Here is a 27811-nt window from a genome sequence, read left to right on the forward strand (position 1 = left end):
ATGGAGATCCTGGCCTTGAGGCTCAGCTCCTACTCTCCAAACACTTGGGACGTCCAGCCTCAGCCCTGAGGGGACCCGGGCCCTCCAGGCCCCAGCCCAGCAGGGAGCCAGGAGTCAGGGGTGGCCCAGCTCCTCCCCTCAGCTGTGGGGGCAGCTGAGCCAGGGGTCAGGCTGTGGTGGGGAGGCCAAGAGGGGCGGGGTCAGCGGGGATTGGGAGGGGAGACAGCAGCGTGGGCGGCTGGAGGGAGGGAATGACCAGCAGAGAGAAGGAAACTGGGAGAGGGAAGAAGAGAAAGTGAAAAGGAGAAGCAGGGAGAGGAGGACCCAGCAGAAGTGGAGGGCTAGAGAGAGAGAGAGAGAAAGAAAGAAGGAGAGATTGAATGGGAGGGGGAGAGAGAGACTTGGGCTAGACAGGGAGGGAGAGAGGGAAAGAACAAGATAGAGACTTAAGGAAGAGACCGGAGTCCCAGAGGAAAAGATTTAAGACCGAAACAGAAACAAGGATTGGGAGAGAAAGTGATATGGGTGTGTGTGTGTGAGGGACGGAGGGAGGGAAGGAGAGAGAAATGAGTAAGAGAGACTGGAATAGACAGAGATGAGAGAGGGAGAGAGACAGGGGTGAGACGGGGAGACAGGGACAGTCTGAAAGAAAGGGAGCGCGAGGAGAAGAGGCCATAACAGACACAGAGTGTGAGAGAGCAGAGAAGTGAGACAGGCCTGTGAGGGGCAGCACCTGACGGGCACTGGACGGAGCACCCACACCGCCCTCCTGCCCCCTGTCCTTGGGACCCAGAGCTGGTAAGTTCCCTGGCTGGGCTGAAAGGGGTGCACATTCCAGGGCTTGGCAGGGATGGTTTGGGGTGCATGTGGGAGGGGCGAAAGCGTGCAGGAGACAGTAGCTGGAGGAAGCCGGAATGAGGGATCCCTAAGCACAGAGAGGGGAGAGGGTCAAATTCCTGGCCATTCTGCGGGGGTGGGGGTGGGGGTAGGGGGTGCCAAGAATAAAGGAGCCCCTATTCTCTGTCTTGGGCCACAGACAGCTGCCCCCTCCCCGCAGCTGCCAGTGCCGCCCACCTCTCTTGGCATCACCCTCGGTATGCGGGCCCAGGCCGGCCTCGCCCAGCCCCCCGGTCCCCAAACAACGGGCTCTTTCTCCGCAGTCTCCTCCGACCTGCGAGCCCCTGACCTCGGCTCTGTCCCCAGCCGGGTCAGCTGCAGGGACGCGCACACAGTCCCTTTCTTTCTCGCCCTCGATGGAGGAGGGCCGGCCTCGGAGCAGCCTCAGCCTGGCCAGCAGCGCCTCTACCATCTCCTCGCTCAGCAGCCTGAGCACCAAGGTGGGAACCTCCTGGTGGGGCTGGGGAGGAGGGCGGGGCTCGGGCTGCCCCCTCCTCCCGTTTCCTAGCCCTGGGTGGGGGCCACCCCAGGGACTCCGGTTGTCAAGAGCCAAGATCCTTAGCAACAGGGTCTGCCCGGCCTAGTGAGGGCCCCGAACTGACCACCCGCTGCAGCTAGGAATTCCGACGCACTTCCAGCCGTCCCCACCTCTTGCCTTTTCCTGATTCGAAGCCAGAGGCACCGCCGGATCGAGTCTGGCTGCTAAGACAGGCCACGCCCCAGCCACGAGCCACGCCCCCCCCCCCCCCCCCCCCCAGCTCGGTGCAGCGGAGACTCCGTGACTCCTGAGCTCCCTGCCCAATCTCTAGCCATCCATGCGCCCAGGGCTGAAATCCGACACGGAGAGACCTTTCTCTGGCCATCAGGCCCCATGAGGCCCAAGATACTTGCATCCCACCTGGTCGCCCAGCCCAGCGTTTGGTGACACCGGGCTCCCTTGTCCTCCCGCCGTGCCCCTCCCTCATTCCCAGTTTCCCAAGTTCCGAGTCCATAGATTCGAACCTGACCTTGCTCAGCTCCATCCCTGAGGCCAGCTGTGGGAATGCAGCCATGGATGCCTGAGACCCCGTGTGCACAGGAGAGAGAGGTGCTCTGTCTGCTGGGATGGAGCAGTGGTCGGCACACTGCGGCTCGCGAGCCACCTGCGGCTGTTTGGCCCCTTGAGTGTGGCTCTTCCACAAAACACCACGTGCGGGCGGGCACGTACAGTGCGATCGAAACTTCGTGGCCCATGCGCAGAAGTCGGGACTTTGTGGAAGAGCCACACTCAAGGGGCCAAAGAGCCGCATGTGGCTCGAGAGCCGCAGTGTGCCGACCACTGGGATGGAGTGATTCGGGGGCCCCTCCACCCTGGACGTGGTTGCTAAGGGATGCCTCTCTCTGGCCCTGAGCATCCTTGATTCTGACTCATCGCATGGAGGCCTCCTGATTATGGGGACTTCCCAGGAAATACTTCCAGTTCAGATCTCAAAGGCGGCCCACGTCTCCGGCTCTGGTGGCCAAGGGCATCCTCTCCTTGGCGGTGGACCCTTCGCTCCAAAATTCCTTCCCCCGGACCAGCCTCTTCCTTGCCTCTGAACACCTCTCTCCACACGTGAAAAGTGGCTCTCAGCTCTGCTCTGTGCACACCCATTCTGACCTCAAAGCTCAGCTCCCTCCTGCACCTGGTCTCCATGGGCACCAGATGAGGGGGTCGCCCCCCACCCCCTGCACTGCGCCCACCCCCCAAGCCCTGTTCACTTGCCTCCTTCTCTCCTCAGAAGCCCACCCGGGCAGTAAGCAAGGTGCACGCGTTCGGGAAGAGAGGCAATGCGCTCAGAAGGGACCCCAACCTCCCGGTGCACATCCGAGGCTGGCTGCATAAGCAGGTGGAGTGAGCGGGAGAAGGGACCAGACACTCTGAGTGATGCTATAGGCTGTGTCCCTGGCTGCCTGCTCTTTCTCTCCTTCCAAGTCTCCACATTTGTTTTGTGTTGCTTTTGCTCTCATTCATTCTCCCCTTATTCTGTCATGGTTTCATTCATCCATTCCTTCACTCAATGACAACTTCTTCGACATGACAGTGTGCCAAGCCCAGGGTCATATACCACGCAAATAGGCCAAGTATCCATAGTCCATTCAGGATCGGGGTGGGGGAAGGATGGTTAACAAATTAGTATACAAATAAATGGAAGGAGTGAAATAATATGTTGTATATGATCCTATATAATAAAAGGCTAATATGCAAATCAACTGAAAGGCAGAATGACCGGTCGCTGTGACACACACTGACCACCAGGGGGCAGATGCTCGACGCAGGAGCTGCCCCTTGGTGGTCAGTGCACTCCCACAGGGGGAGCGCTGCTCAGCCAGAAGATGGGCTTGTGGCTGGTGAGCACAGTGGCGATGGCAGGAGCCTCTCCTGCCTCTGTGGCAGCAATAAGGATGTCCCTGTGGGGAGTGGGCCTAAGCCGTCAGTCAGACATCCCCCGAGTGCTCCCTGACTGCAAGAGGGCGCAGGCAGGGCTGAGGGTCCTTCCCCTCTGGGTGCACAAATTTCGTGCGCTGGGCCTCTAGTATGTAAATAAAGTCGATGTGAAATCGATGATTTCAGATCATAGGAATTCCTGTGAAATGAGGTGCTGTGAAGAACTAATACTGGGACGTTTTCTAAAGTGGCTGAGGGATGAAAGCTATCTTTCTCTGTTGGTCAGGGAAGGCGTCTCTGAGGGGGTGACATACATTTGAGCTGAGAACTGAATGACAAGAAGGAGCCCCTCATGCTAAGATCTGGGGGGCAGAGGGAATCCAAAAGCAAAAGGCCCCACCGCAGGCCAACGCTGGGTGTCTGGAGAAGCCAAGGGGACAGAGAGGCAGTGATTCTCAAAGTGTGTCCCAGGCTGGCAGCACCAGCAGCACCAGGGAACTTGCTGGACAGGCGAGCTGTCAAGCTCCATCCCAGGTTCACTGACTCTGAGCCGTGGGGACTGGGCCCAGGAACCGGGTTTTGACAAGGCCTCCTGGTGAGTCCTCTGCACACCCAAGTTTCAAATACCCTGGAAGCCAGTGAACCAGGGTAAGGAATTGGTGATTTATTCTAAGTGTGATGGTAAGCTCTGTTTTTGAGCAGGGGACTCACATGATCTGATTTACTTTGAAAGATTCTATTGCTTCTGTGGGCAGGGATTGAAGAGAAGAGGGGCCCAGGTTGGCAGTGGAGTAGTGCTGGCAGAGAGGATGGGGAGATGCAGGATTCCGTTATAATTCAGTGCCACCTTCCTGGCCTCTCTGTGTCTCAGGCTCCAGAATCATCAGATATATCCAGCCCCTGCCCATGAGTGGCATGTATCTGTACCAACTTTCCCATAACTTCTCTCTCTATTTTTTATTAATCCTCGCTGGAGGATATTTCCATTGATTTTTAGAGAGAGTGGAAGCAGGGGGGGGGGGGGGGGGTGGGGAGACAGAGAGAGAGAGAAACATCGATGTGAGCGAGACACATCAACTGGTTGCCTCCTGCACCTGCCCTGAGCTGGAGCTGGGGACTGAGCCTGGTCCTTGACCAGAATCGAACCCAAGACCCTTCAGTCTGTGGGCTCATGCTCTATCCACTGAGCCAAACCTGCTATGGCTTCTGTAACTTCTCAACCCCCAGTTGACAGATGAGAGCACTTGAGGGTCCCCATGGGAAAATGACTGTGTAAGCGCACAGTCTGCAAGTGGTGGAGCTGGGAGTCGAACTCAGGTCTGACTGTGTCCAGAATCTTCCCTCCTCTCAGCCTCCCGTCTTCCATCTGAATCTATTGCATCAGACGTGGTGTTTCCGTCCTCCCCTCTCTCCGAGTCTTTGTCCCCAAGTGTCACCGTCTCCATCTCCTTTCCCCGACCTCCTCCTCATCCTCTCCTCCCTCTCTCTCCCCCCAGGACAGCTCCGGGCTCCGGCTCTGGAAACGCCGCTGGTTCGTTCTCTCTGGCCATTGCCTCTTCTACTACAAGGGTCAGTACCGCAGCCGGCATGGGGCGAGGGACGCCCCGCCCACCCTCCCTTTCCTCTAGCCCAGTGGTTCGCAACCTTCCTAATGCCGCGACCCTTTAATACAGTTCCCCATGTGGTGGTGACCCCCAACCATAAAATTCTTTTCGTTGCTACTTCATCACTGTAATGTTGCTACTGTTATGAATCGTCATGTAAATATCTGATATGCAGGATGTATTTTCATTGTTACAAATTGAACATAATCAAAGCATAGTGATTCATCACAAAAACAATATGTCATTATGTATGTGTTTTCCGATGGTCTTAGGCGGCCCCTGTGAAAGGGTCCTTCGCCCCCCAAAGGGGTCGCGACCCACAGGTTGAGAACGGAGCCTCCTGGCGCTCTCTGTGTGACCCCTGACCTCGGGCCCTCTCTTTGCAGACAGCCGCGAGGAGAGCGTCCTGGGCAGCGTTCTGCTCCCCAGCTACAGCGTCCGGCCCGATGGGCCCGGAGCTCCCCGGGGCCGGCGCTTCACCTTCACCGTGAGTCCCTCCGTCCCCCATGCGCTGTGCACTAGGCGATGCGGGAGGCATCGGGGCACCTTTATTGTAGATCAAAGATCTTGGCCAGGATGGATGCCACCCCCCTGTTTGGAGGGCCCGGGCGTCGGGGTCGCCAGCTTTTTCTCCCCGCAGGCGGAGCATCCTGGCATGAGGACCTACGTCCTGGCGGCGGACACGCTGGAGGACCTGCGCGGATGGATACGCGCGCTGGGCAGGGCCTCCCGCGCGGAGGGAGATGATGGGTGAGTTACAGGCCCCCGCACCTGGCCCTGCTGCTCCAACCTGGGGTGTCGGTTCATCCCCAACTCCTCCCCTTGAGGCCCTCAGCACCCAATCACCAGTCTTCTAGCGAAAGAGACTCCATCCTTTGGACCCCTGCGTTGCAAGAAATCCAGCTTTTCTTTTCTTTCTTTTTAGATATATTTCATTGATTTTTACAGAGAGGAAGGGAGAGGGATAGAGAGCTAGAAACATCATGAGAGAGAAACATCCATCAGCTGCCTCCTGCACACGCCCCACTGGGGATGTGCCCGCAACCAAGGTACATGCCCTTGACCGGAATCGAACCTGGGACCCTTCAGTCCTCAGGTCGAGGCTCTATCCAGTGAGCCAAACCGGTCAGGGCCAGCTTTTCCAGAATCACTGGGATGGAGTGGTCAGGGCCAGTCTTTTCCTCTAAGCTCCGCCCACCACGTTGTCCAGGCCCCCTCATCAATACTCCACACTCTTTGATTGGCTCTCTCAGAAGTCTGCACCCAGAAGTTGCTCCCTACACGTCAGTTAAAAAAAAACAAACACAAACCAAAATATATTTTATTGATTTTTTACAGAGAGGAAGGGAGAGGGATAGAGAGCTAGAAACATCATGAGAGAGAAACATTGATCATCTGACTCTTGCACACTCCCCACTGGGGATGTTCCTGCAACCAAGGTACATGCCCTTGACCAGAATGGAACCTGGGACCCTTCAGTCCGCAGGCCGATGCTCTATCCACTGAGCCAAACCGGTTAGGGCAAAACCCAAAATATTTTGATCAAAATATATTGATTTCAGAGAGGAAGGGAAAGGGAGAGGGAGATAGAAACATCAATGATGAGAGAGAATCATTGATCAGCTGCCTCCTGCACGCCCTCTACTGGGCATGTGCCCCACAACCCGGGCATGTGCCTTGACCTGAATCGAACCTCAACCTCCTGATCATAGGTCAATGCTCAACCACTGAGCCACCCCGGCGGGGCCACAATGTCAGATTTTTTATTATTTATTTTTAAATCTCTGTTGTTGAAAGTATTACACATGTCTCCTTTTCCCCCCTATTAACCCCCTCCAGTCCGCCCCGCCCCTGCCCCCACCCCGCCCCTGGCTTTCACCACCCTACTGTCCGTGTCCATGGGCCATGCATAGATGCACACAAGGTCTTTGATTGATGACCTCCCACCCACCCTCCCTCCCCCGCCTTCCCGCTGAGATCCCACACTCTGTCCCTTGCTTCCTTGTCTCTGGATCCAATCCGCTCATCAGTTTATTTTGTCAATTAGATTCCGCATGTGAGTGAGATCATGTGATACTTGTCTTTCTCTGCAATGTCAGATTTTTTTTTTTTTAAAAAGGCTTCAGGCCGAAACCGGTTTGGCTCAGTGGATAGAGCATCGGCCTGCGGACTGAAAGGTCCCAGGTTCGATTCCGGTCAAGGGCATGTACCTTGGTTGCGGGCACATCCCCAGTAGGAGATGTGCAGGAGGCAGCTGATCGATGTTTTTCTCTCATCGATCTTTCTAACTCTCTATCTCTCTCCTTTCCTCTCTGTAAAAACTCAATAAAATATATTAAAAAAAATAAAATAAATAAAATAAAATAAAAAAGGCTTCAGACTGTCTCTCCCCGGGTCTGGCCAAGTCTTCAGGCTGGAGATTCGTAGTCTGGGGCATTGGGGTCCCACTTGGTGGCCCTCTACCAGTCTTCCAGACCCGAGCCTTAGTTTCCCCATCTGCAAAATGGACACAATGATTGATAGTGCACTGCCTCCCCCCCTTTTTTCCTGTGTAGGTCCCTGTGCCTTTGTCTGTGCATTGAGAATAAGGGCTGTTATGAGGTGCCAAGGAGTGTTGTCTTTTTCTGTGCTCACTGGCTAGTGGGCGACCCAGGTCACCCACACGCCCCCAGCCTGGGGAGGGCCCTGGCGGCCCCGGCGGCCCTCCGGAGGCGAACACGGGGGACGAGGGGCCCAGCTTAGAATCGCCGCAAGGCGCTCGGCTTTCCAGAGAGCGTGGCCGCCCCGGGCTGCTCACTCCCACTTCCCACGCCGACCTCCAATCTGGGCCCGGGATGCAGAGGACGAGGAGCCCCGAGTGAGTTGGACCAGGGGAGTCCGGGAGGGGGGGGGAAGCTGGGTTGGGGGCGTGGCCTAAGAGAAGGGCGGGGACTGGGACTGGCCGGGGGCGTGGCTTAGCGCTGGCTTTCTGGAGTGGGACTTGCTGGGGTTCCTGTGGGGTCAGAGCCTGGGGGGCGGGGGGCGGGGAGCCTTGAGGAGATGCCAAAAGGGGAGGAATTATGCAGGATCCGGCCAAGAGGAGGGTGCTGGTCTTAGAGCATAGGTTCTCAACCTGTGGGTCGCGACCCCTTTGGCGGTCGAACGACCCTTTCACAGGGGTCGCCTAAGACCATGCTGCATATCAGATATTTACATGACGATTCATCACAGTAGCAACATGACAGTGATGAATCAGCAACGAAAATAATTCTATGGTTGGGTCACAGCATGAGGAACTGTATTGAAAGGTCCAGAAGGTTGAGAACCGCTGTCTTAGAGGGACCGTGAGACACCACAAAGGGAGACACCTCTTTGAGGCTGACTTGGTGGGTGGTGGGGCGAGGGGGCTGTTGAGCCAGTCCCCCCTGATTCTCAGCCCCCCAATTCTCTCCTCCCCACAGCCTGTTCACACCCCTCTCTCGCCCGCCCTCCCCGCTGAGCCTCCCCCGGCCCCGGTCGGCCCCTGCCCGCAGGCCCCCTCCCTCCTCCTCGGGGGACACCCCACTCCCTGCCAGACCCCATACCCCACTGAGTCGCATCGACGTGCGCCCTCCCGCGGAATGGGGCCCCCAGCGCCAGGCCCTTGCCCGGCCTCCCACTCCCCGCCGAGGACCGTCCTCCGAGCCGGGGGGAGGAAGGCGCCCCCGGAGCCCCCAGCCCTGGCATCAGGAGGCCAGGACGCAGGTGAGTAGGGAGGAGATGGGGCTGTAGCTCCAGGCTGGCCCCGGGCCATTACCCCGTCAGCATTTTGGGGATTGTAGTCCGAGGACCCTCCGCCGGGACAAGGGCGTGAGAAGTCGTGTGGGTTGCAACTGCCTCCTGTGTCCAGTTTGTCTTTCCAAGTTGGCCGCCTGCTATTTTCTCTGGGCCTCTCGGGATTGGAGCCCGGAATATCCGCAGCTAACCGCAAGGGTGAGAGGGAGGGCAGAGGGCAGCTCCCACCCGCCCTGGGGCTGTTTGGCCAGGCTTGTCTCTCTCTCTCTCTCTCTCTCTCTCTCTCTCTCTCTCTCTCTCTCTCTCTCTTTTAAAATATATTTTATTGATTTTTTACAGAGAGGAAGGGAAAGGGATAGAGAGTTAGAAACATCCATGAGAGAGAAACATGGATCAGCTGCCTCCTGCACGCCCCCCACTGGGGATGTGCCTGCAAGCAAGGTACATGCCCTTGACCGGAATCGAACCTGGGACCCTTCAGTCTGCAGGCCGAGGCTCTATCCACTGAGCAACACCGGTCAGGGCCAGGCTTGTCTCTTTATTAGCATCCTGCCTGTCCCTACAGTGACACAGGGCCGGAGAGCAGGTAGTGGAGGAAGTTAGGGGGCCCAGTTTTGAACCCCAAAGGGCCTCCCAGGGCACTTCAGTTCTGGGTACACCCACTTTATTTTATTTTTTAAAAAATATTTTTATTGATTTCAGAGAGGAAAGGAGAGGGAGAGAGAGAGATAGGAATATCAGTGATGAGAGAGAATCATTGATCGGCTGCCTCCTGCACGCCCCCCTACTGGGGATTGAGCCCGCAACCTGGGCATGTGCCCTTGACCGGCATCCAACCTGGGGCCTTTGAGCCTGCAGGCCGATGATGCTCTATCCACTGAGCCAAACCAGCTAGGGCTGGGCACCCCCACGTTAACATGTGTTGCTAAGACACGCCGATTTCTAAACATCTTTTTCAATATTCCTCCCAGGCCCCCTCTGGCTCCTCCACTTATATCCAGCTGCCCCCAAGATCTCCTGGGACTCGGGCTTCCATGGTTTTATTGGTAAGTATCCTGGGGCACCTCGAAACCGCCAGAGCCCCTCCCTTGCTTTCCTGGCTAAGCTGAACCTCATGTGGACTAGTGCGCCTAGACGGGGGCGGGTGTTTCAAGGCCTTTGGGCAGGGGCTTCCATTAGCTTCCTCAGGCTGCCGAAAACCGGTGGCATACATACAGACCATCTCTCCATTCAGTCATAGCATCTCCTAGATCTTTTACTTGAGTCTTAACGTTTTTCCATAGAGATCTTATGTGTTCTTAGTTAAGATAACGCCCAAATACCTGACAGGGTTTTTTAAATACATTTCTTTATTGATTTTAGAGAGGAAGGGAGAAGAAGAGAGAGAGAAATGTCAATGAGAGAGAATCATTGATCGGCTGCCTCCTGCACGCCCCCAACTGGGGATCGAGCCTGCAACCCAGGCATGTGCCCTTGGCCGGAATTGAACCTGGGACCCTTCAGCACGCAGGCTGATGCTCTATCCACTGAGCCAAGCCAGCCAGGCTACCTGACAGTTTTTATAGCTATTTGAACGACATCATCTTTTAAATTATGTCTTCTAGTTATTGATGGTGTAGAGATATGCTATTTAAAAAATTTTTTTGATTTATTTTTTTTTTTTTGAGAGAGAGAGATCAATTTGTTGTTCCACTCATTCATTCCATTCATTGGTGGATTCTTGTATGTGTCCTGACTGGAGATCAAGCCCCCAACCTTGTCATGATGCTCTAACCCCGTGGTCGGCAAACTGCGGCTCGCGAGCCACATGCGGCTCTTTGGCCCCTTCAGTGTGGCTCTTCCTAAGCCTTAGGAGAACCCTAATTAAGTTAATAACAATGTACCTACCTATATAGTTTAAGTTTAAAAAATTTGGCTCTCAAAAGAAATTTCAATCGTCGTACTGTTGCTATTTGGCTCCGTTGACTAATGAGTTTGCCGGCCACTGAAGTCTACCCAATTGAACTACCTCGGCCAGGGCTAGAGATATGCCATTAATGTTTATAGCTTCATCTTGCATGTGACATCCTTGCTGAATTCTATTTGTTCTGATCTTTGATTCTGCTGGTGGGCTTTTCTGGGTAGATGAGCATGTCATCTGTAAATTATGGTTTTATTTTCCCCTTCCTATTCTTTTCTTTGTTTAAGATTTTAAAATTTATGTTTAGAGAGAGAGGAAGGGAGAGAGAGAGAGAAACATCCATGATGAGAGAGAATCATTGATTGGCTGCCTCCTGCACGCCCCTCACCGGGGATTGAGCCAACAACCTGGGCATGTGCCCTGACCAAGAATCAAACTGGCAACCAATCCCCGCAGGCCAGGCTGAGGGACCCCACCTACCAGTGGGAGCGTCTGCCCCTGGTGGTCAGTGCACATCATAGCGACTGGTCGAACAGTTGAACAAACAGTTGGACACTTAGCATATTAGGCGTTTATGATTTAAGATATACATACATACATACATACATACATACACATATATGTTGATTTCAGAGAGAAAGGGAGAGGGAGAGAGAGAGATAGAAACATCAAAGATAAGAGAAAATCATTGATCGGCTGCCTCCTGCACCCCCCCACTGGGGATCAAGCCTGCAACCTGGGCATGTGCCCTGACCAGGAATCGAATCATGACCTCCCGGTTCATAGATTGACGCTCAACCACTGAGCCACCCGATTGGGCAAACTGACAACCTTTTGATGCACAGGAAGATGCTCAACCAACTGAGCTGCACTGGCTGGGCTGCTTTCTGTGTCTCACAGCGTTGGGTAGGAGCTCTAATACTGTGTTAAACGGTAACAGTGGTAGTGGGCATCCTTGGTTTAGTCTCAGCAGTAAGGGAAATGTCTAAATGTTTCCCATTAGCGATAATATTTGTTATAGCTATTTGTTAACAGAGCACGTTGTATCTTCCTAAAGCCAAGAACTAGACAATGGGCCTACTGAGGTTTGCTAACGCTTGGAACGGAGCTAACAAGGAGGGGGGTGTCTGTCGGTAGAAGCGGAGAGGGGCTCAGCTCTGAGCTGCAGTAAAGCCCTGACCGCCCAGGTGACCCCGGCTTTTCTCCTCTTCCTCAGCCGGGCCCTCCCCTGGACTCATCCTTCCACCAAAGCTTGGAGACAGATGTAAGTCCTCCGGGATCCAACCCCTGCTGAGTTCCCAGAGTTGGGGAGAGAATATTCTAGGTTTGTGTGTGTGTGTGTGTGTGTGTGTGTGTGCGCGGGTGGGCGAGGTAAGAGCCAGATCTGGTCCCGTTCTCCTTTTTCAGACCCTGCTGACCAAGTTGTGTGGGCAGGACCGGCTCCTGAAGAGGCTGCAGGAGGAGATAGACCAGAGACAGGAGGAGAAGGTGGGGTTCTGGGCTGGGAAGACACCCAGCCCCTCCCCTACTCTCCCCCCCCACCCCCCTCGCCCTTAGCCATTCCTGATCCCCAGCATGCGGGGTGACAAGGATGTGGGAAGACACTTTTCCTCTCTCCCTGGGGCTGGGTGTGACTTCAGGAAGGTTAATTTAAAAAAAAAAAAAAATATATATATATATATATATATATATATATATATATATATATATATATATTTTATTGAATTTACAGAGAGGAAAAAAGAGGGAGAGAGAGATAGAAATATCAATGATGAGAGAGAATCACTGATCGGCTGCCTCCTGCACGCCCCCTACTGGGGATGGAGCAGACAACCGGGGCATGTGCCCTGACCAGGAATTGAGCTGTGACCTCCTGGTTCATGGGTTGATGCTCAACCACTGAGCCACACTGGCCGGGCGAGGGTCATCTTTTTCCCCTCTCGGTGCAGGAGCAGCTAGAAGCAGCCCTGGAGCTGACCAGGCAGCAGCTGGGCCAAGCAGCCAGGGAGGCTGCGGCTCCCCCGCGGGCCTGGGGGCGCCAGCGCCTCCTGCAGGACAGACTGGTCAGTGTGAGGGCCACTCTTTGTCACCTGACTCAGGTGAGCATCTGGGAAGGGACCTACCCTCCCAGGGGGCCCCAGGACTCAACAGGTGGTTCCTGGAGGGGACCCAACCCTAAGGGCTCATGGGAAGGTAGTTCTTGAGAATCGCCCCCTCCCCGAATTTTAATCCCGTGCTCTTGTCTGTCCCAGAGGGTGAGCAGCCAGGAAGCTGCAAGACGCAATTGAGTGGCTTAAGAGGGTGCGTTTGATAAGGATTCCTGGCGCGGAACCTCAGCTCCCACTCACGGAAGCTGTGTGAGCTTAGAAAAGTGACTTAACCCCTCTGGGCCTTAGATCCCATCAGATGCCTCTTCTGTAAACTCGAGATGGAAAAGACAGTATTTACTTCATAGGGTCACTGTGAAGATTCCATAAATATACGTAAATGAATGAATGGATATTTAACACGTAGGTACCTGGCATCTGATAAGCACTAGTTTAGTGTTAGCTATAAATATTATCATCTGTAAAATGGAAACGTGAATAGCACCCGGAGCACAGACTTAAATGAGTGCCAAGAACGGCGCCTGTCACACATGCAGTGCCTAATAAATATTCGCTGCTGTCATTATTATGTGGGTGAGCAGCCTTCTGCTGCCCAGGAGTGCATGGGGTGAGGTCTTGACTAGCCCAAGGACTCACCAGGCGTGCCCCAGGGCAGCACAGAGGTGAGGGTTCAGAGACAGCTGTTCTTTCCCTCCACTAGCAGCTCTTTGGAGTGGCAGGTTCCTTATAGGCGCTGGGGTTCCCGGCAGTTGGAGCCAAAAGGCCTTTGGGAATTGTAGTCCAGGTACTGCCGCAGGACACCAGGGGCCAGGCTTGCCTTCTCCTCCTTATTGGGAGTAGGAACGATCTAGCGGGCGGGCGGGCATGCTAACCCTGTGTCTCCCCTTTCTGGGACCCGAGGAGCGAGAGCGGGTTTGGGACACGTACAGCGGCCTGGAGCAGGAGCTGGGCACCTTGAGAGAGGCCCTGGAGTACCTGCTGCACCTCGGGTCCCCCCAGGTACGGAAGTCCCTGCCCCCAGCCCCCAAGCCCCACCCTCCACTCCCGGTCCACCTGGAGACCCTTTGGGCATGGAAGCCCCTCCCACAGATTGGAGTACTTCTCACTTTATCACAAGCTCCTCCCCTTCTCCCATTTCCTTCCTTTTCCTTTTCTTCTTTTTTTCAATAATCACCCGAGGATATGTCTATTGATTTTAGAGAGAGGAAGGGAGAGAGAGAGAGAGAAACATTGATCCGTTACCTCTCTTATGTGGCCCAACCAGGGATCGAACCCCCAACCTAGGTATGTGCCCTGACCGGTCATCGAACCCACGACCGTTAGGAGTAGAGGATGATGCATCAACCAACTGAGCCACACCAGCCAGGGCTGTTTCCTTTCCTTTTAAATCCCTTATTATAGCCCTAACCGGTTTGGCTCAGTGGATAGAGCGTCGGCCTGGGGACTCAAGGGTCCCGGGTTCGATTCTGGTCAAGGGCATGTACCTTGGTTGCGGGCATGTCCCCAGTGGGGGGTGTGCAGGAGGCAGCTGAATCGATGTTTCTCTCTCATCAATGTTTCTAACTCTCTATCCCTCTCCCTTCCTCTCTGTAAAAAAACCAATAAAATATATTTAAAAGAATAAATCTCTTATTATAGTTCATACCAAGCTCTTCACTTTCAGACCTACCTTTGGGCTCAGACCCACTCTCCCTCCAGTTTAAATCTCTCCTCTTATTTTGAAGCTCTACTCTCTGTGTCAAAACTCCTCTCGTCAGCCCTGTCCCCATCCTGCAAGTTCATCCCGACTTTTGCTGTTTAATGTATCCTCTGAATTTCCAGTCCTAAAGCCAGTCCCTCAGTTCGAGGCCCACTTCTGAAGGACAAGCCCTGTTGCTTCCTTAGCCTCAGACCCACCTCTTCTTCATTCCAGGCCTAGCAATCAAGTTTCAAAATCATCTATTTTTTTAAATACTCACCTGAGGATACGTTTTTATTGATTTTAGAGAGAGGGGTAGGGAGTGGCGGGAGAGAGAGAGAGAGAGAGAGAGAGAGAGAGAGAGAGAGAGAGAGAGGAGAGAGAGAGAGAGAGGGAGAGAGGAGAGAGAGAGAGAGAGAGAGAGAGAGAGAGAGAGAGAGAGAGAAGCATCAATTTGAGAGAGAAAAATAATTTGGTTGCCAGGAGACTGAACCTGTCACCCATGCATGTGCCTTGACTGGGAATTGAACCTGTGACCCTTCAGTGCATGGGACAATGCTCCAACCAACTGAGCCACATTGGCCAGGGCCCAAATCATGTATTTTTTATTTTATTTTATTTATTTTTTATTGATTTCAGAGAAAAAGGGAGAGGGGGAGAGAGAGAGAGAAACATCAATGATGAGAGAGAATCATTGATCAGCTGCCTCCTGCATGCCCCCGACTGGGGATCAATCCCGCAACCAGGGCATATGTCCAGACCTGGAATCAAACCATGACCTCCTGGGTCACAGGTCAACACTCAACCACTGAGCCACTCTGGCTGGAGCCAAAATCATACATCTTTAGTTAAAAACATTGACTTCTGCCCTAACTGGTTTGGCTCAGTGGATAGAGCAATCGGGCTGTGGATTGAAGGGTCCCGGGTTCGATTCCCATCAAGGGCATGTACCTTGGTTTCGGGCACATCCCCAGTAGGGGGGTGTGCAGGAGGCGGCTGATCCCATGTTTCTGACTCTCTGTCCTTCTCCCTTCCTCTCTGTAAAAAATCAATAAAAATGTATATATATTAAAAAAAAACAACCAAAAAAAACAACAACATTAACTTCTACTATTAAATGTGTACTTACAGATTTAAGCCCTGACTTCATACTAAACTCTCCCAACTTCTTCCTAAAATCCACCATTTAACACTAACCCCCCCCCTAGTGGTGTTAAGTATTACTTACCACCAGCGATATATGAAGAAAACAATAAATACATCACAACCAAATTGGGTTTGCTACGGGAATGCAAGGTTAGTTTTAACACTTGAAAATCAGTCCATGTATTTCACCACATTTGGCAAAATAATAGGGGGAAACCACATGGTTGTCTCAATAAATGCAGGGGGGGAAAAGACAAGATTCAACACCCCTTCATGATAAAAGCTCTCAGCAAAGTAGAAATAGAAGGGAAGTTCCTTATCTGATAAAAGGTATTTATAACAAATCTACAGCAAACATTGTAGTGGTCAGTGAAATACGGAAAACTTTCCTCCTGATATCTGGAATAAGACAAGGGTGTTGCCCTAGCCGGTCTGGCTCAGTGGATAGAGCGTCAGCCTACGGACTGAAGGGTCCTGGGTTCGATTCCGGTCAAGGGCACATGCCTGGTTTGTGGGCTTGATACCCGGTGGGGGGCGTGCAGGAGGCAGCCGATCAATGATTCTCTCTCATCATTGATGTTTCCACCTCTCTCTCCCTCTCCCTTCCTCTCTGAAATTAAAAAAAAAAAAGACAAGGGTGTCTGCTATCACCAGTTGTAGCCAACATTGTACCAGAGGTTTTAGACAGTACAAGTATGAAATAAAAAATTAGGTATAAGGACAAGAAAGGAAGAAGTAAAGCTATTTTTATTTACAGATGACATGACTGTGTATATATGTAGAATATCCAAGTAGTTAGCAGCTCTCGCCGGTTTGGCTCAGTGGATAAAGCAGGGGCCTGCAGACTGAAGGGTCCCAGGTTCGAATCCGGTCAAGGGCACATGCCTCAGTTGCAGGCTTCTCCCCGCCCTGCTCTCTCTGGTCAGCGTGCATTCAGGAGGCAACTAATTGATGTATTCCTCTCACAGTGATACCATTTCTGTCTTTCCCTCTCTCTTCTACTGTCTCTGAAAACCAATGGAAAAATATCCTCAGGTGAGGATAAATAAATAAATGCACACATTTTTAACAACAAAAAACAAACCAAAAAAACCCCACAAAATAATTTCCAGAGGCACTATTAGAATAAGCATATTTAGCAAGGTCACTGAATGCAAGGTTAATATCAGTTGTCCTCATGTTTGCTAGTGCCAAACAATTAGAAAGTAAATAAACAGCAGTTCGTTTTTTGAAAATATATTTTTATTGATTTCAGAGAGGAAGGGAGAGGGAGAGAGAGATAGAAACACCAAGGAGAGAAAAATCATTGATTGGCTGCCTCCTGCACGCCCCCTACTGGGGATGGAGCTCACAACCTGGGCATGTGCCCTTGGCCAGAATGGAACCCAGGATCCTTCAGTCTGCAGGCCGACGCTCTATCCACTGAGCCAAACTGGCTAGGCCTAAACAGAAGTTTTTATAATTAACACAAACAAATTAAATACCTAGGAAGAAATCACAGGAAAGATTTGCAAGACACCTACGCTAAAAGCCACAGGACCTCATTGAGAGAAGGTAAAGGCCTATATAAATGGGGAGCTATACCAAGTTCATGGATAGGAAAGAGGCACTAATGCAAAGATGTGGTCTCCCCAAGTGAATTGCCCCAGTGGGGGTCAGCAACCCCAGTGCAAATCCAGAAGAGATTGTAAACTGACCCTAAGTGGCATTTGGAAGCACAAAAGGCCCAGAGTAACCTAGGCAACCTGGAAGAACAAAGCGGGAGGACTAACACAACTGGATGTCAAGCCTGACTGAAAAGCTATTGTTAATAACACAGGCTGGCCCTGGCCGGTTTGGCTCAGGGGATAGAGCGTCGGCCTGCGGACTGAAAGGTCCCGGGTTCGGTTCTGGTCAAGGGCATGTACCTGGGTTGCGGGCACATCCCCAGTAGGAGGTGTGCAGGAGGCAGCTGATCGATGTGTCTCTCTCATCGATGTTTCTAACTCTCTATCTCTCTGTAAAAACATCAATCAAATATATTAAAAAAATAACACAGGGTAATATTGACACAGGTTAGACAAACGAACCAAAGAAACTGAATAGGGTGTTCAGAAGCAGACTCGCGTCCATTGATATGGCCCCCTATTTAAGACAGAGGTAACACTGCAGAGCATGTAAAAAAGACAGTGTGGGTGATAAATGGTGGTGAGGTGACGGGATACCCATATGGAAATGGATAGCCACAAATTCAGCCTCGATATGCGCACGTAGTCCATTTATTTATTTTTATTTTATGTATATATTTTTTTTATTGATTTCAGAGCGGAAGGGAGAGGGAGAGAGAGAGAAACATCAATGATGAGAGAGAATCATTGATTGGCTGCCGACTGCGCGCCCTCTACTGGGAATATAGCCCGCAACCTAGGCATGTGCCCAGAATCGAACCCAGGACCCTTCAGTCCGGAGGCCGATGCTCTATTCACTGAGCAAAACCAGCCAGGGCCATAGTCCATTTATGACTCCATAAATACAGCCCAGCTGGTTTCAGATCCTGCCTGTGGCCTATCAGCTTTAACCCTCTTGTATTTTCTCACCCCCAGGACAGAACGTCTGCTCAGCAGCAGCTGTGGATGATGGAAGACACCCTGGCAGGTCTGGGGGGGCCCCAGAAACCACCCCAAAGCACTGAGCCTGACTCCCCATCTCCTGCACTCCAAGGCGAGGAGTCTTCAGAGAGAGAGGTGAGGTTTACACACCTCTCTTCCCATCCCCAGCTTCCTGCCCCACCTGCCCCTGGCCAAACGCACCACCCACTCACCTCTTTCCCTCTCTTTTGACCAACTAACCAACCTCAGACAAGTATCCTAAGCTGTGGAAGCCTGAGTTTCCTTATTTGTTACCTGTGAACGTAAGCCAGTGGTGTGCTGGACCCACTCCCCGCCACCCCCTACCCCCCTCAAGGGCCAACTGCGGGCATCACTTCCCAGCTCCACATTCAGTGACGTCCTGTTGAAATCGACCACAGTGGGAATATTTACACCACGGTAATTGGCAAACATACAAACCAGGGCTGTTTTCTCCCGGAGAGGCATTGCTGAAACATTTACCAGACACTTCTGACCAGAACCCCCACCTTGCGGAACTCTGTACGGAGGAGAAAGGATGCCTGGGGCATGCCTGACACAGAGCCGGCCCCCTCGGGGGCAGGAGCCACTATTGTCTCATGAGGGATAGGGCCGCTGCCTGCCGTGAGCTTCGGAGCAGGCATGGAGGAGCCCTAGGTTCAGACCCCCGCCCTGCCTTCTTGGTGACATCAGTCACTGACCGCATTCTGAGCGTCAGTAGCATAAGAATAGGTGTCTCGTAGATTTATTGAGGGGATTTAATCAAACAGGAGAAGCACTGAGCACCATGCCAGGTGCATCATCATTATAAACCCCCCACTTACAATGCCCCGCCCTGTGCCAGGCACCGTTCTCAGGGCCTTACGTGAGGTTTCAATCCTCATATAAGAAGGTTAAATGTGGCCGAAACCGGTTTGGCTCAGTGGATAGAGCGTCGGCCTGCAGATTGAAAGGTCCCGGGTTCGATTCCAGTCAAGGGCATGTACCTAGGTTGCGGGCACATCCCTAGTAGGGGGTGTGCAGGAGGCAGCTGATCGATGTTTCTCTCTCATCGATGTTTCTGACTCTCTATCTCTCTCCTTTCCTCTCTGTAAAAAAAAATCAATAAAAAGATATATATATTTAAAAAAAAGTAAAAAAAAAAAAAAAAGAAGTTTAAATGTGGCCCAGAGGGGTCGAGTAACTTGCCCAAGATCACACAGCTAATGAACGGCAGAGCGGAGGTTGGTCATCCGGCTGCTGGTTTTCGATCTTAATCCTATTGCGCTGTGTCTCAGTTGCCAGGTGCTTAATACGTGGTAATAATAACGATGCTGATAATCATTTTTCCTCTTCCCCAACCCATCCAGAGTCTGCCTGAGTCCTTGGAACTGAGCTCACCCCAGTCCCCAGAGGCCGACTGGGGGCGGCCCCCCGGGGGGCACAGAGGCCCTGCCAGCCCTCGCTCAGGTGAGCACCCTGGGCCGGGAGGGACACGCATGGCATCCCCTGTCCTCACCACGCCCCGTTCTGCCCTTCCAGGTGTTGGATCTCCCGGGATCTCCCAGGCTTCCAGCCCCGAGGGTCGCTGCCCTCCCTCCCCACAGCCAGGAGCCAAGGTAGGCAGCCTATGGGCCCCCTCCGGCCCGTCTTGTAGCGTTCCCATCTGGTCAGCACGGATCACCCACTCTTGGGGGAAAGGCTGGGAGAGGGGGTTCTGAGGCCACAGCCCAGATCAGAGAGAATGCGACTTAAGAACATTGGGATTACATTTTGTCTCTGCCACCGCTAAGCCGTGTGACCTCGGGCCAGTTACTAAACCTCCTCTGCCTCCATTTTCTCATCTGCAAAATGGAGCTGATAGCAGTGCCCACCCCCTAGAGCTGATGTGAGGATTCAAACTAGATGAATGCCCAGAAAGGGTTGGAAATAGTGCCTGGATATAGTAAGGACTTCATTCATTCATTCATTCATGTATCTATTCATTAAATCAACAAATATTGATTCAGTATCGTCTTCACTGTCTGATAAGTAGCCAGTAGCCACATGTGGCTGCTTAAATTTAAATGAAATAAAATTAAAAATTCTCTCACACTCACCACACTGCCATCGCTCAGGAGCAGATAAGACATTTCCATCACTGAAGAAAGTGCTCACGCACAGAGGTGTTTAGGCGCTGAAGTCGCAGGTGTGAACAAAATGAGAAAAAAACACTTTTTTTCCCTTATGAATCTGGTGTTCAAGTGGATGTCAGAGGCAGATCATAAACAGCCAATTTACTGTAGCCCTGGCTGGTGTGGCTCGATGGTTAGAGTGCTGGCCCACACACCGAAGGGTTTCGGGTTTGATTCCAGGTCAAGGGCATATACCTGGGTTGCAAGTTCAACCTCTGGTTCTGGTCAGGGCATGTTTGGGAGCCAACCAATTGATGTCTCTCTCCTTCCTCTCTCCCTTCCACTCTCTAAAAATCACTGGGGAAAAAGTGCAAAATTTTGCAGATTCTAGACCGGTAATATGGTGCATACACTGTGTATTATATAAAATCTCCAGTGATGCCTGGCACAGCATCCTTAACCAAACACATTAACATTTCTCCAATAAAATGTATGAATATTCATATTAAATGGGATAAAAGCTATAAATAACATCTCATTTAAATGTCAAGTTTTTAAAAAAATAGCAATAATCTACTAAATGAGCAAGTCAGAGTAGAATAAAAATAGAAATAGTAGGCACTTTTTATTTCTTTTTAAAAACTATTTTTATTGATTTCAGAGAAAAGAAGGGAGTGGGAGAGAGAGAGAAAAACATCCGATATAATAAAAGGATAATATGCAAATTGACCCTAACAGGGGAATGACTGGTCGCTATGACACACACTGACCACCAGGGGGCAGACGCTCAATGCAGGAGCTGCCCCCTGGTGGTCAGTGCGCTTCCACAGGAGGAACGCTGCTCAGCCAGAAGCCGGCTCATGGCTAGCCTGCGAAGGATGTCCGACTAACAGCTTAGGCTCTCTCTAAGCTGTTAGTCAGACATCACCTGAGGGTTCCCGGGCTGCCAGAGGGCGCATGCTGGGCTAAGGGACACCCCCCCCCCCCCCCCCCGCACGAATTTTCATGCACTGGGCCTCTCCTTAATAAGAATCATTGATTGGCTGCCTCCTGCACGCCCCCTATTGGGGATTGAGCGCACAACCTAGGCATGTGCCCTGACCGGGAATTGAACCATGACCTCCTGATTCATAGGTTGATGCTCAACTACTGAGTCATGCCCGCTGGGCTTGGCAGGACAAGCCTGATGCCCACTAAGACATTGGCAGATGACCGATCCAAATAGGGTGTCACGAAGGCCAGGGAGCTGCCACCTGTCCTCTCCTCCCTAAGCTTTGAGGTGTGGCCACTGCAGGAAAAAAATCCCAAACTCCCTTATTTGCTAGACATCTCTCTCCGGAGCCCTCTAGCGGCCAGGCCCTGTGGAAAGTGTTGGGGGGCCAGCCACAAATTAAACCTGATGCTCGAGTCTGATGGAGGGAAGGCACGAATGCGATCTTCATACGAGTCTGACAGCAACAAGCGGTTTCACACGGGGACTGGCAGCATTAGGAAGCCTTTTATTTTTTTAAAAAAAATTTTTATTGATTTTTTACAGAGAGGAAGGGAGAGGGATAGAGAGCTAGAAACATCAACGAGAGAGAAACATCGATCAGCTGCCTCCTGCACACCCCCTACTGGGGATGTGCCCACACCAAGGTACATGCCCTTGACTGGAATCGAACCTGGGACCATTGAGTCCGCAGGCCGACGCTCTATCCACTGAGCCAAACCAGCCAGGGCTGGGAAGCCTTTTAAAGGATAGGTAAACTGAGGCCGGGTGAATGAGAAAAGGTTTGGCCATGCAGGGAAGTCCAGCGGAGGGACCGGCATGGAGGTGATGGTGATGCAGAAGCAATGCTGAGCGTATTCCTTTGCTTAAGCCAGGCAGACCCGGAGAGTAGGGATTGGTCGCCCTTAAGCTGGGGGCGGCTTTGTGTCTGTTGCTGATTGGCTGGTTTTCAGAAACGCGGGGCCAGCCCCGATTGGCTGGCTGGCTGGCTTTCCGAGAAGTGCGGTTGGGGCGGTGACCTGACCTAGAGATTTGAGAGCACTTCCGGTGCTTCCTCGTTGTCATGGATACCAAACAATCGGTCTTTCCCGGGAAGGGCGCGGTGTGCAGCGCGGACATGGGTGGTGGGGACTGCTTCGGGAATGGCTTCTTCCGCTCCCCGCCGGGCAGTTCCGCGCCTGCCCGGGGCGCAGGCTTTGCAGAGCCGAGCAGGAGAAAGGCATGACCACGAGGTGGCAGTAGACACACGGGCTTTACTGACCACGTTCAGACAGGTTTGCCCGTGGGTGGGAGAAGCCAGGACCTGAGACCCCGAGTGATTGCGTGGGAGCCACTGTCCAAGGAGAGGGGGGCGGGGGAGGGCTGAGAAGGGGATTAAGGGGCAGGGTGATAGCACTCAGGGCACAGGGAGACTCCTTAGGCGGCGGCCGCTTGGGGTATATTTTCTTTCTCCTTCTCCCTTTTTCTCCCTCCCTCCCTCCCTCCCTCCCTCCCTTCCTTCCTTCCTTCCTTCCTTTCTTCCTTCCTTCCTTCCTTTCTTCGTTTCTTCCTTTCTTCCTTCCTTCCTTCTAATATATATATAGCCCAGCTAGCATGGCTCAATGGTTGAGCGTCAACCTATGAACCAGGAGGTCACAGTTCAAATCCCAGTCATGGCACATGCCCAGGTTGCAGGCTCCATCCCCAGTGGGGTGGGTGCAGGAGGCAGCCGATCAATGATTCTCTCTCGTCATTGATGTTTTGATCTCTTTCTCCCTTTCTATCTAAAAATAAATAAAAACATATTAAAAATAAATAATATAATTCTATAAAAAATATATATATTAGAGAGAGAGGGGGAGGGAGAGAGAAACATCGATGTGAGAGCACAACATTGATCGGCTGCCTTCTGCACACCCCCTACCAGGCCTCAAGGCCCCAACGAAATCCCGGCAGGTGCCCTGACCAGGAATAGAACTGGCAACCCTTTGGTGCATGGGATGGCGCCCAACCAACTGAGCCACACTGGCCAGCGCCACTTGGAGTCTTTTATAGCTGCAGGTTCACCTTACCTCCGGCTAGCAGATGCTGGGCACAGCTTCCTGGAGTATTCAAAACAGGCAGGCTTTAAGTGGCTAAAAATATCTGCCTGTTTGGACGGCTATATTTGAAACAGGTGGAGGTGTAGAAGTTTGGATTGGGCCCTGGCAGGCTCTGGGGCCAGTGGTCTGGCCCGCTGTGAGAAATAAACGACACAGGGCCATGTGGGGGGGGGGGGGGGCTGTGTCCAACAGGTGGGCGTGCGACTCAGGGTTGGCCAAATCAGAGTAAAACTGACTGGCCCCACAGTGAGCAACAGATGGATCCAAGCTGTTTCTAGTTTTTAGAATGTTCTAACTGCAGCCTGCAGTGAGGAGTTCTCTTCCCTTCGTTCTTTTGTTTTGTCTTGTGTGTTTTTCCCCTTAAACAACGCGTTTATTGACTCGCAGTTCTGCAGGCTAGAAGCCCGGAAGCAGGGTGCCCTCAGGGGCATGCTCTCCAGGGCGCTGGGGAAGGATTGCTCCAGGTCCCTTCCTTGGCTTGTGGCCGCACAATTGCAAGGTCACGTGGCTCTCTCGCGGGGTGCGTGTCTGTGTCCAAGCTGCCCCCTTTCCTGCAGGATCACATGCTCTCAGCTGGACTGCCCTCTCTGTCCGTTTTTCTGCCTGCGGCATCCCAGCCCGTCTTCTCTAAGTCCCATCTCTGTCCCCTTCAGTGCAAGTTGGCACCGTTTCCGCTGCGACCATGTACTGGACCCGCAGGCCACGTGCCTAAATCGCTCAGCAAACGACTGTCCGGCCACACCCTTGGCGTTCTGTCCAGAACACGCTTTCTCCTTTTTGCCATGTGAACAGGCCGAGCACCGATCGCCCCAGCCTTCAAGTTCCGGTTTCCTTTCGCTGAACACTTTCTTTTGCCCGTTATCGCTGTCCTCTTGCATTTTACATTCTTAAGGCTGAAGTTCACGATCAAGGTGTCCGCGGGGCCGTGATCCCTCTGAGGGCGCTGGGGAAGAAGGATCAGCTCCGAGCCGGTGCCTTGGCTTGTGGCCACGTAGCTCCGGTTGGCACATGGCATTCTCTCTGTGTGCGTCTTCACCCTGGTTCCGAGGGCAAGACAGCGCTCATCGGTCCTCTCTCAGGCCCACCGAGCTCATCCTCGGGACAATTTCATTAATCAATCCCATTCCTCCTGTTGTTTTCAAAGCCGATTCAGAGGTTTTTGTTTGAGTGTGTGTGTGTGTGTGTGTGTGTTGAGGCAGAGTGGGGGGGTGGGGACCAGGCCTCATGGCCTCAAAGGCCTTGGCCCAGGGTGCTGTGCTTGGGGGTCCTGCGGGGGGGGGGGGGGGGCGGGCGGCGGGCAGTGGAGGGACAGCCTCAGCTCCGGGCGTAGAAAGAGCCCTCTGAGATCCGGTGGTGAACTTACTGGAAAGGGCAGGGCTGGAGGCTAAGAGGTTCAGGGAAGAGATGAAACGGAAGCCAAGCTTGGGGTCCTGAGGCGTTTCTCGTCCTCCAGCCCCCCCAGGCCCGGCCCCGGATGAGTGCTCAGGAGCAGCTGGAGAGGATCCGGAGGAACCAGGAGTGCGGACGGCCTCTCCCTCGCCCCGCTTCTCCGCGGCTCCTCACTCTGGGGAGGACCCTGTCCCCCGCACGATGCCAGCCTGAGGTGGAGCAAAGGGTGAGGGGAGCAGAGGGGACGGTGGGGCGGCGGGGCCCTCTGCTCCTGGTGTGAGGCTCACTGTCCCTCTCCGGAAAATGGGGCGCTCCCTTCCTACCCAGAACCGGGTTCCCCAATTCCACCCGGCTTGTCCCTGTGCCAAGGGCAGCGTCCGGGCCCCTTCTCGGTGGGGGACAGAGGTGGGCAGATACAACATCCCCAGCTCACCAGGCATCTAGGGTCTAGATTGCAAGCCCGAGCTTTCTTTTCAGTTACTAGGTGTTGTCAAAGGCAAGAAAGGAAGGAAGGAAGGAAGGAAGGAAGGAAGGAAGGAAGGAAGGAAGGAAGGAAGGAAGGAAGGAAGAAAGGAAGGGAGGAGTTAATTCATTCTATTGCAGGGAGGAGAGCGCTCCAGACGGGATAAGAGTGGCTCCCCAGGGCCGTTTCACCTTACTTTTCGAGGGAGGAATTAGACGAGTTGTAGGTGGGGTGATTTTACCGGTAGGATTGTTTTTGTCAATCAGGGGATCCTCTCAGTCAGACGAACCCAAACGTGTTTCTCTGTCTAGCCGGTTTTGGGGGGACAGGCCGTCCAGCCAGTCCTGTAGGAGGTAAAGGGGGAATCGCAGGGTCGGTTCTGGCTTTGTCACAGGTAAGCGAGGTGCGGCCTCTGTGTCTGCTTGAGGTCTACGGCGAAGAAGGTTCTTTCCGCGTAAAGTTAATGATTGCCAGTGTTTTGAGGCCGTTTCAGCCCCTCTCTGCGCCCCCTTCATTTCACCCTCACAGTGGGAAGTGGGGGCTCCCAGGTGAGGAGGACTATGCCCCTTTTTTTTTTGCAGCCTGGCCTGGGACACGCCGGAGCCCAGAAATGGCTCAGAAGCTCCGGGTCCTGGAGCAGGTAAGGAACTGGGGTGCCCGCGAGGAGCGGAGAAATCTATTTCCCAAGGGGAGGCGAGTAGCTTTGTTATTTATGTCCCCCGAGTTCTGAAGTGCAGATTGCAGCCTTTTATTGTTATTTTTTAAAATTTTAAATTCATGAGGGGGAGAGAGAGAAACATCTCTTGGTTGCTGCACGCGCCCTGACTGGGTGGGGATCGAGCCTGCACCCTGGGTATGTACCCTGACCTAGAATCGAACCCGCCACCTGTCGGTCTACGGGATGACGCTCCAACCAACTGAACCACCCGACCAGGATGATTGCAGAACCTTCTAGAGTTCCTGGGGCATCAGAAAGCCCTGGATCCCCAGTGAGAACAGCAGTCTCCCAAACTGCAACCCTGGCTGGATATCAACTCCCCCCGACCATCTGGAAATGGGGTGAAAGTTACTGGTGACGGGAGGGGAAATTCCATGGTGCACAGGAGCTTTTTATGCGGGCCTGGCCAGGTTCAAAGTCCCTGAAGATTGAAGATTGCCCTAACTGGTTTGGCTCAGTGGATAGAGCGTCAGCCTGCGGACTCAAGGGTCCTGGGTTTGATTCCGGTCAAGGGCATGTACCTTGGTTGCGCGCACATCCCCAGTGGGGAGTGTGCAGGAGGCAGCTGAATCGATGTTTCTCTCTCATCGATGTTTCTAACTCTCTATCTTTCTCCCTTCTTCTCTGTAAAAAAATCAATGAAATATATATTTTTTAAATGTGGCAGTTTAGGACTTTCAAAAAAAAAAAAATATATATATATATATATATATATATATATATATATATTTAAAGTCCTTGAAGACACGTGCTAAGGACTACAACTCCCAGAAGGACACGTGGGGGCACTGCAGTAATCACTGTCCTGGCTAACTGCTCGTCTCCCCCAAATCTTTTTTTCTAGTTCGAGGAACACCACCCCTTATATTCCCATGTCCGAAGGTCATCGGGAGCGAGTCCTCAGCCTCTCTCAAGCTCTGGCCACCGAGGCCTCGCAGTGGCACCGAATGATGACAGGTGGGGGGGGGGGGCGGGGTGGCTGGGGACCTAGGGCTCCGGGTTTTAGGGGAGGCGAAGCCTGAGGCCTGGAATCCTAGCTCCTGGTGGGAAGGGATCGAGGGCCCCTGGAAATTCTTTGTCCCGATGAGGAAAGAGCTGCACAGCCTTTGGGAGTTCTAGACCCCAGGCAGCAGGGGGTTGGGGCCCGGCGCTCCTGGGTCGGAGGGAAGAAACGCTGGGGGTCCGGAACCTCGGGCCCCCCATTTTGCCCTTCTCACCCCTCCCTCGTCCTCTCCAGGTGGAAACTTGGACTCCGGAGGCGAACCTCTTCCCCCGGTGCCGCCGCCTCCGTCAAACCCCAAGCCCCCGCTGCCCTCGCCCCCACGATCTCCTCCGGTGGCCAATGCCCGCTCCCCCGGGTTCTCCCGCCGGGGCAGCGGGCGTGGCGCCGGCCCCGCCTCCTGGGCGCCCACGTGGGACTCGGGGACGGGCCCTCCCGCCCTGACCCAGGACGAGGGGGCGTGGCCTCTGCGCGTCACTCTGCTGCAGTCCAGCTTCTGACCCCCGGGCGGCAGCCAATGGGAGCTCGAGGGCGTGGCCTGGCGGTCCCCCGCCGGAGACCTGGAGACACCCTGTCTGGTCCGCACCGGTGGCCCGCAAGGGAGGGGTCTCTATGGGTTTCCCCAGCACTTGTCCAAATCGGGATTAAAACTCTGCATTGTTAGTTAACAGCGTTCTGTCTGGCTGTCTGGGGCTGGGACCCCGGGGACTCTGAAGGGCGGAGCTGGAGGCTGGAATCCGGGGTCCCCGGGGAGGAAAGGGCAGGGACCTCGGACTTGTTAGGGCTGCAGGAGGAGGGGGCCGAGGGGTCTGCGGCCGAACTTCCAGGCATCGGGAGTTCCTGGCAACGCCCCCCTCCTCCCCGCCCCCCTCCCCCCGTCCACCGGACTCTGGAGGAGGGAGGGGCTCCGATGTGACCGAGGGAGAGACAGACTGACCGACGCGGGACGCCCAGGGGTCGCGCTATGCCGGGAAGGT

At 53.4% G+C, this 27811-nt stretch overlaps 1 protein-coding gene across 3 annotated transcripts; it reads left to right on the plus strand.

Annotated features, from left to right (window-relative positions):
- Positions 1-263: 263 nt before the first annotated feature.
- On the plus strand, positions 264-27502 carry PLEKHA4 (pleckstrin homology domain containing A4). Of its 3 annotated transcripts, XM_059665932.1 has the most exons (20): positions 264-798; positions 1161-1337; positions 2658-2765; positions 4801-4873; positions 5295-5395; positions 5549-5658; positions 7550-7765; positions 8349-8631; positions 9633-9707; positions 11778-11825; positions 11969-12049; positions 12511-12660; positions 13570-13668; positions 18076-18216; positions 19449-19548; positions 19621-19697; positions 24718-24879; positions 25698-25756; positions 26679-26791; positions 27072-27502. In XM_059665932.1, the coding sequence occupies exons 2-20, from the start codon at positions 1254-1256 to the stop codon at positions 27332-27334; spliced, it is 2343 nt and encodes a 780-aa protein (XP_059521915.1). In that variant the 5' UTR covers positions 264-798; positions 1161-1253; the 3' UTR covers positions 27335-27502. The 3 variants fall into 3 exon arrangements, with proteins under 3 accessions (XP_059521915.1, XP_059521917.1, XP_059521916.1); XM_059665934.1 differs by lacking the exon at positions 24718-24879; XM_059665933.1 differs by lacking the exon at positions 2658-2765.
- The last annotated feature ends 309 nt before the right edge of the window (positions 27503-27811 follow it).

Source organism: Myotis daubentonii, chromosome 15 (genome assembly GCF_963259705.1).
Source record: "Myotis daubentonii chromosome 15, mMyoDau2.1, whole genome shotgun sequence".
Lineage (NCBI taxonomy): Eukaryota > Metazoa > Chordata > Mammalia > Chiroptera > Vespertilionidae > Myotis > Myotis daubentonii.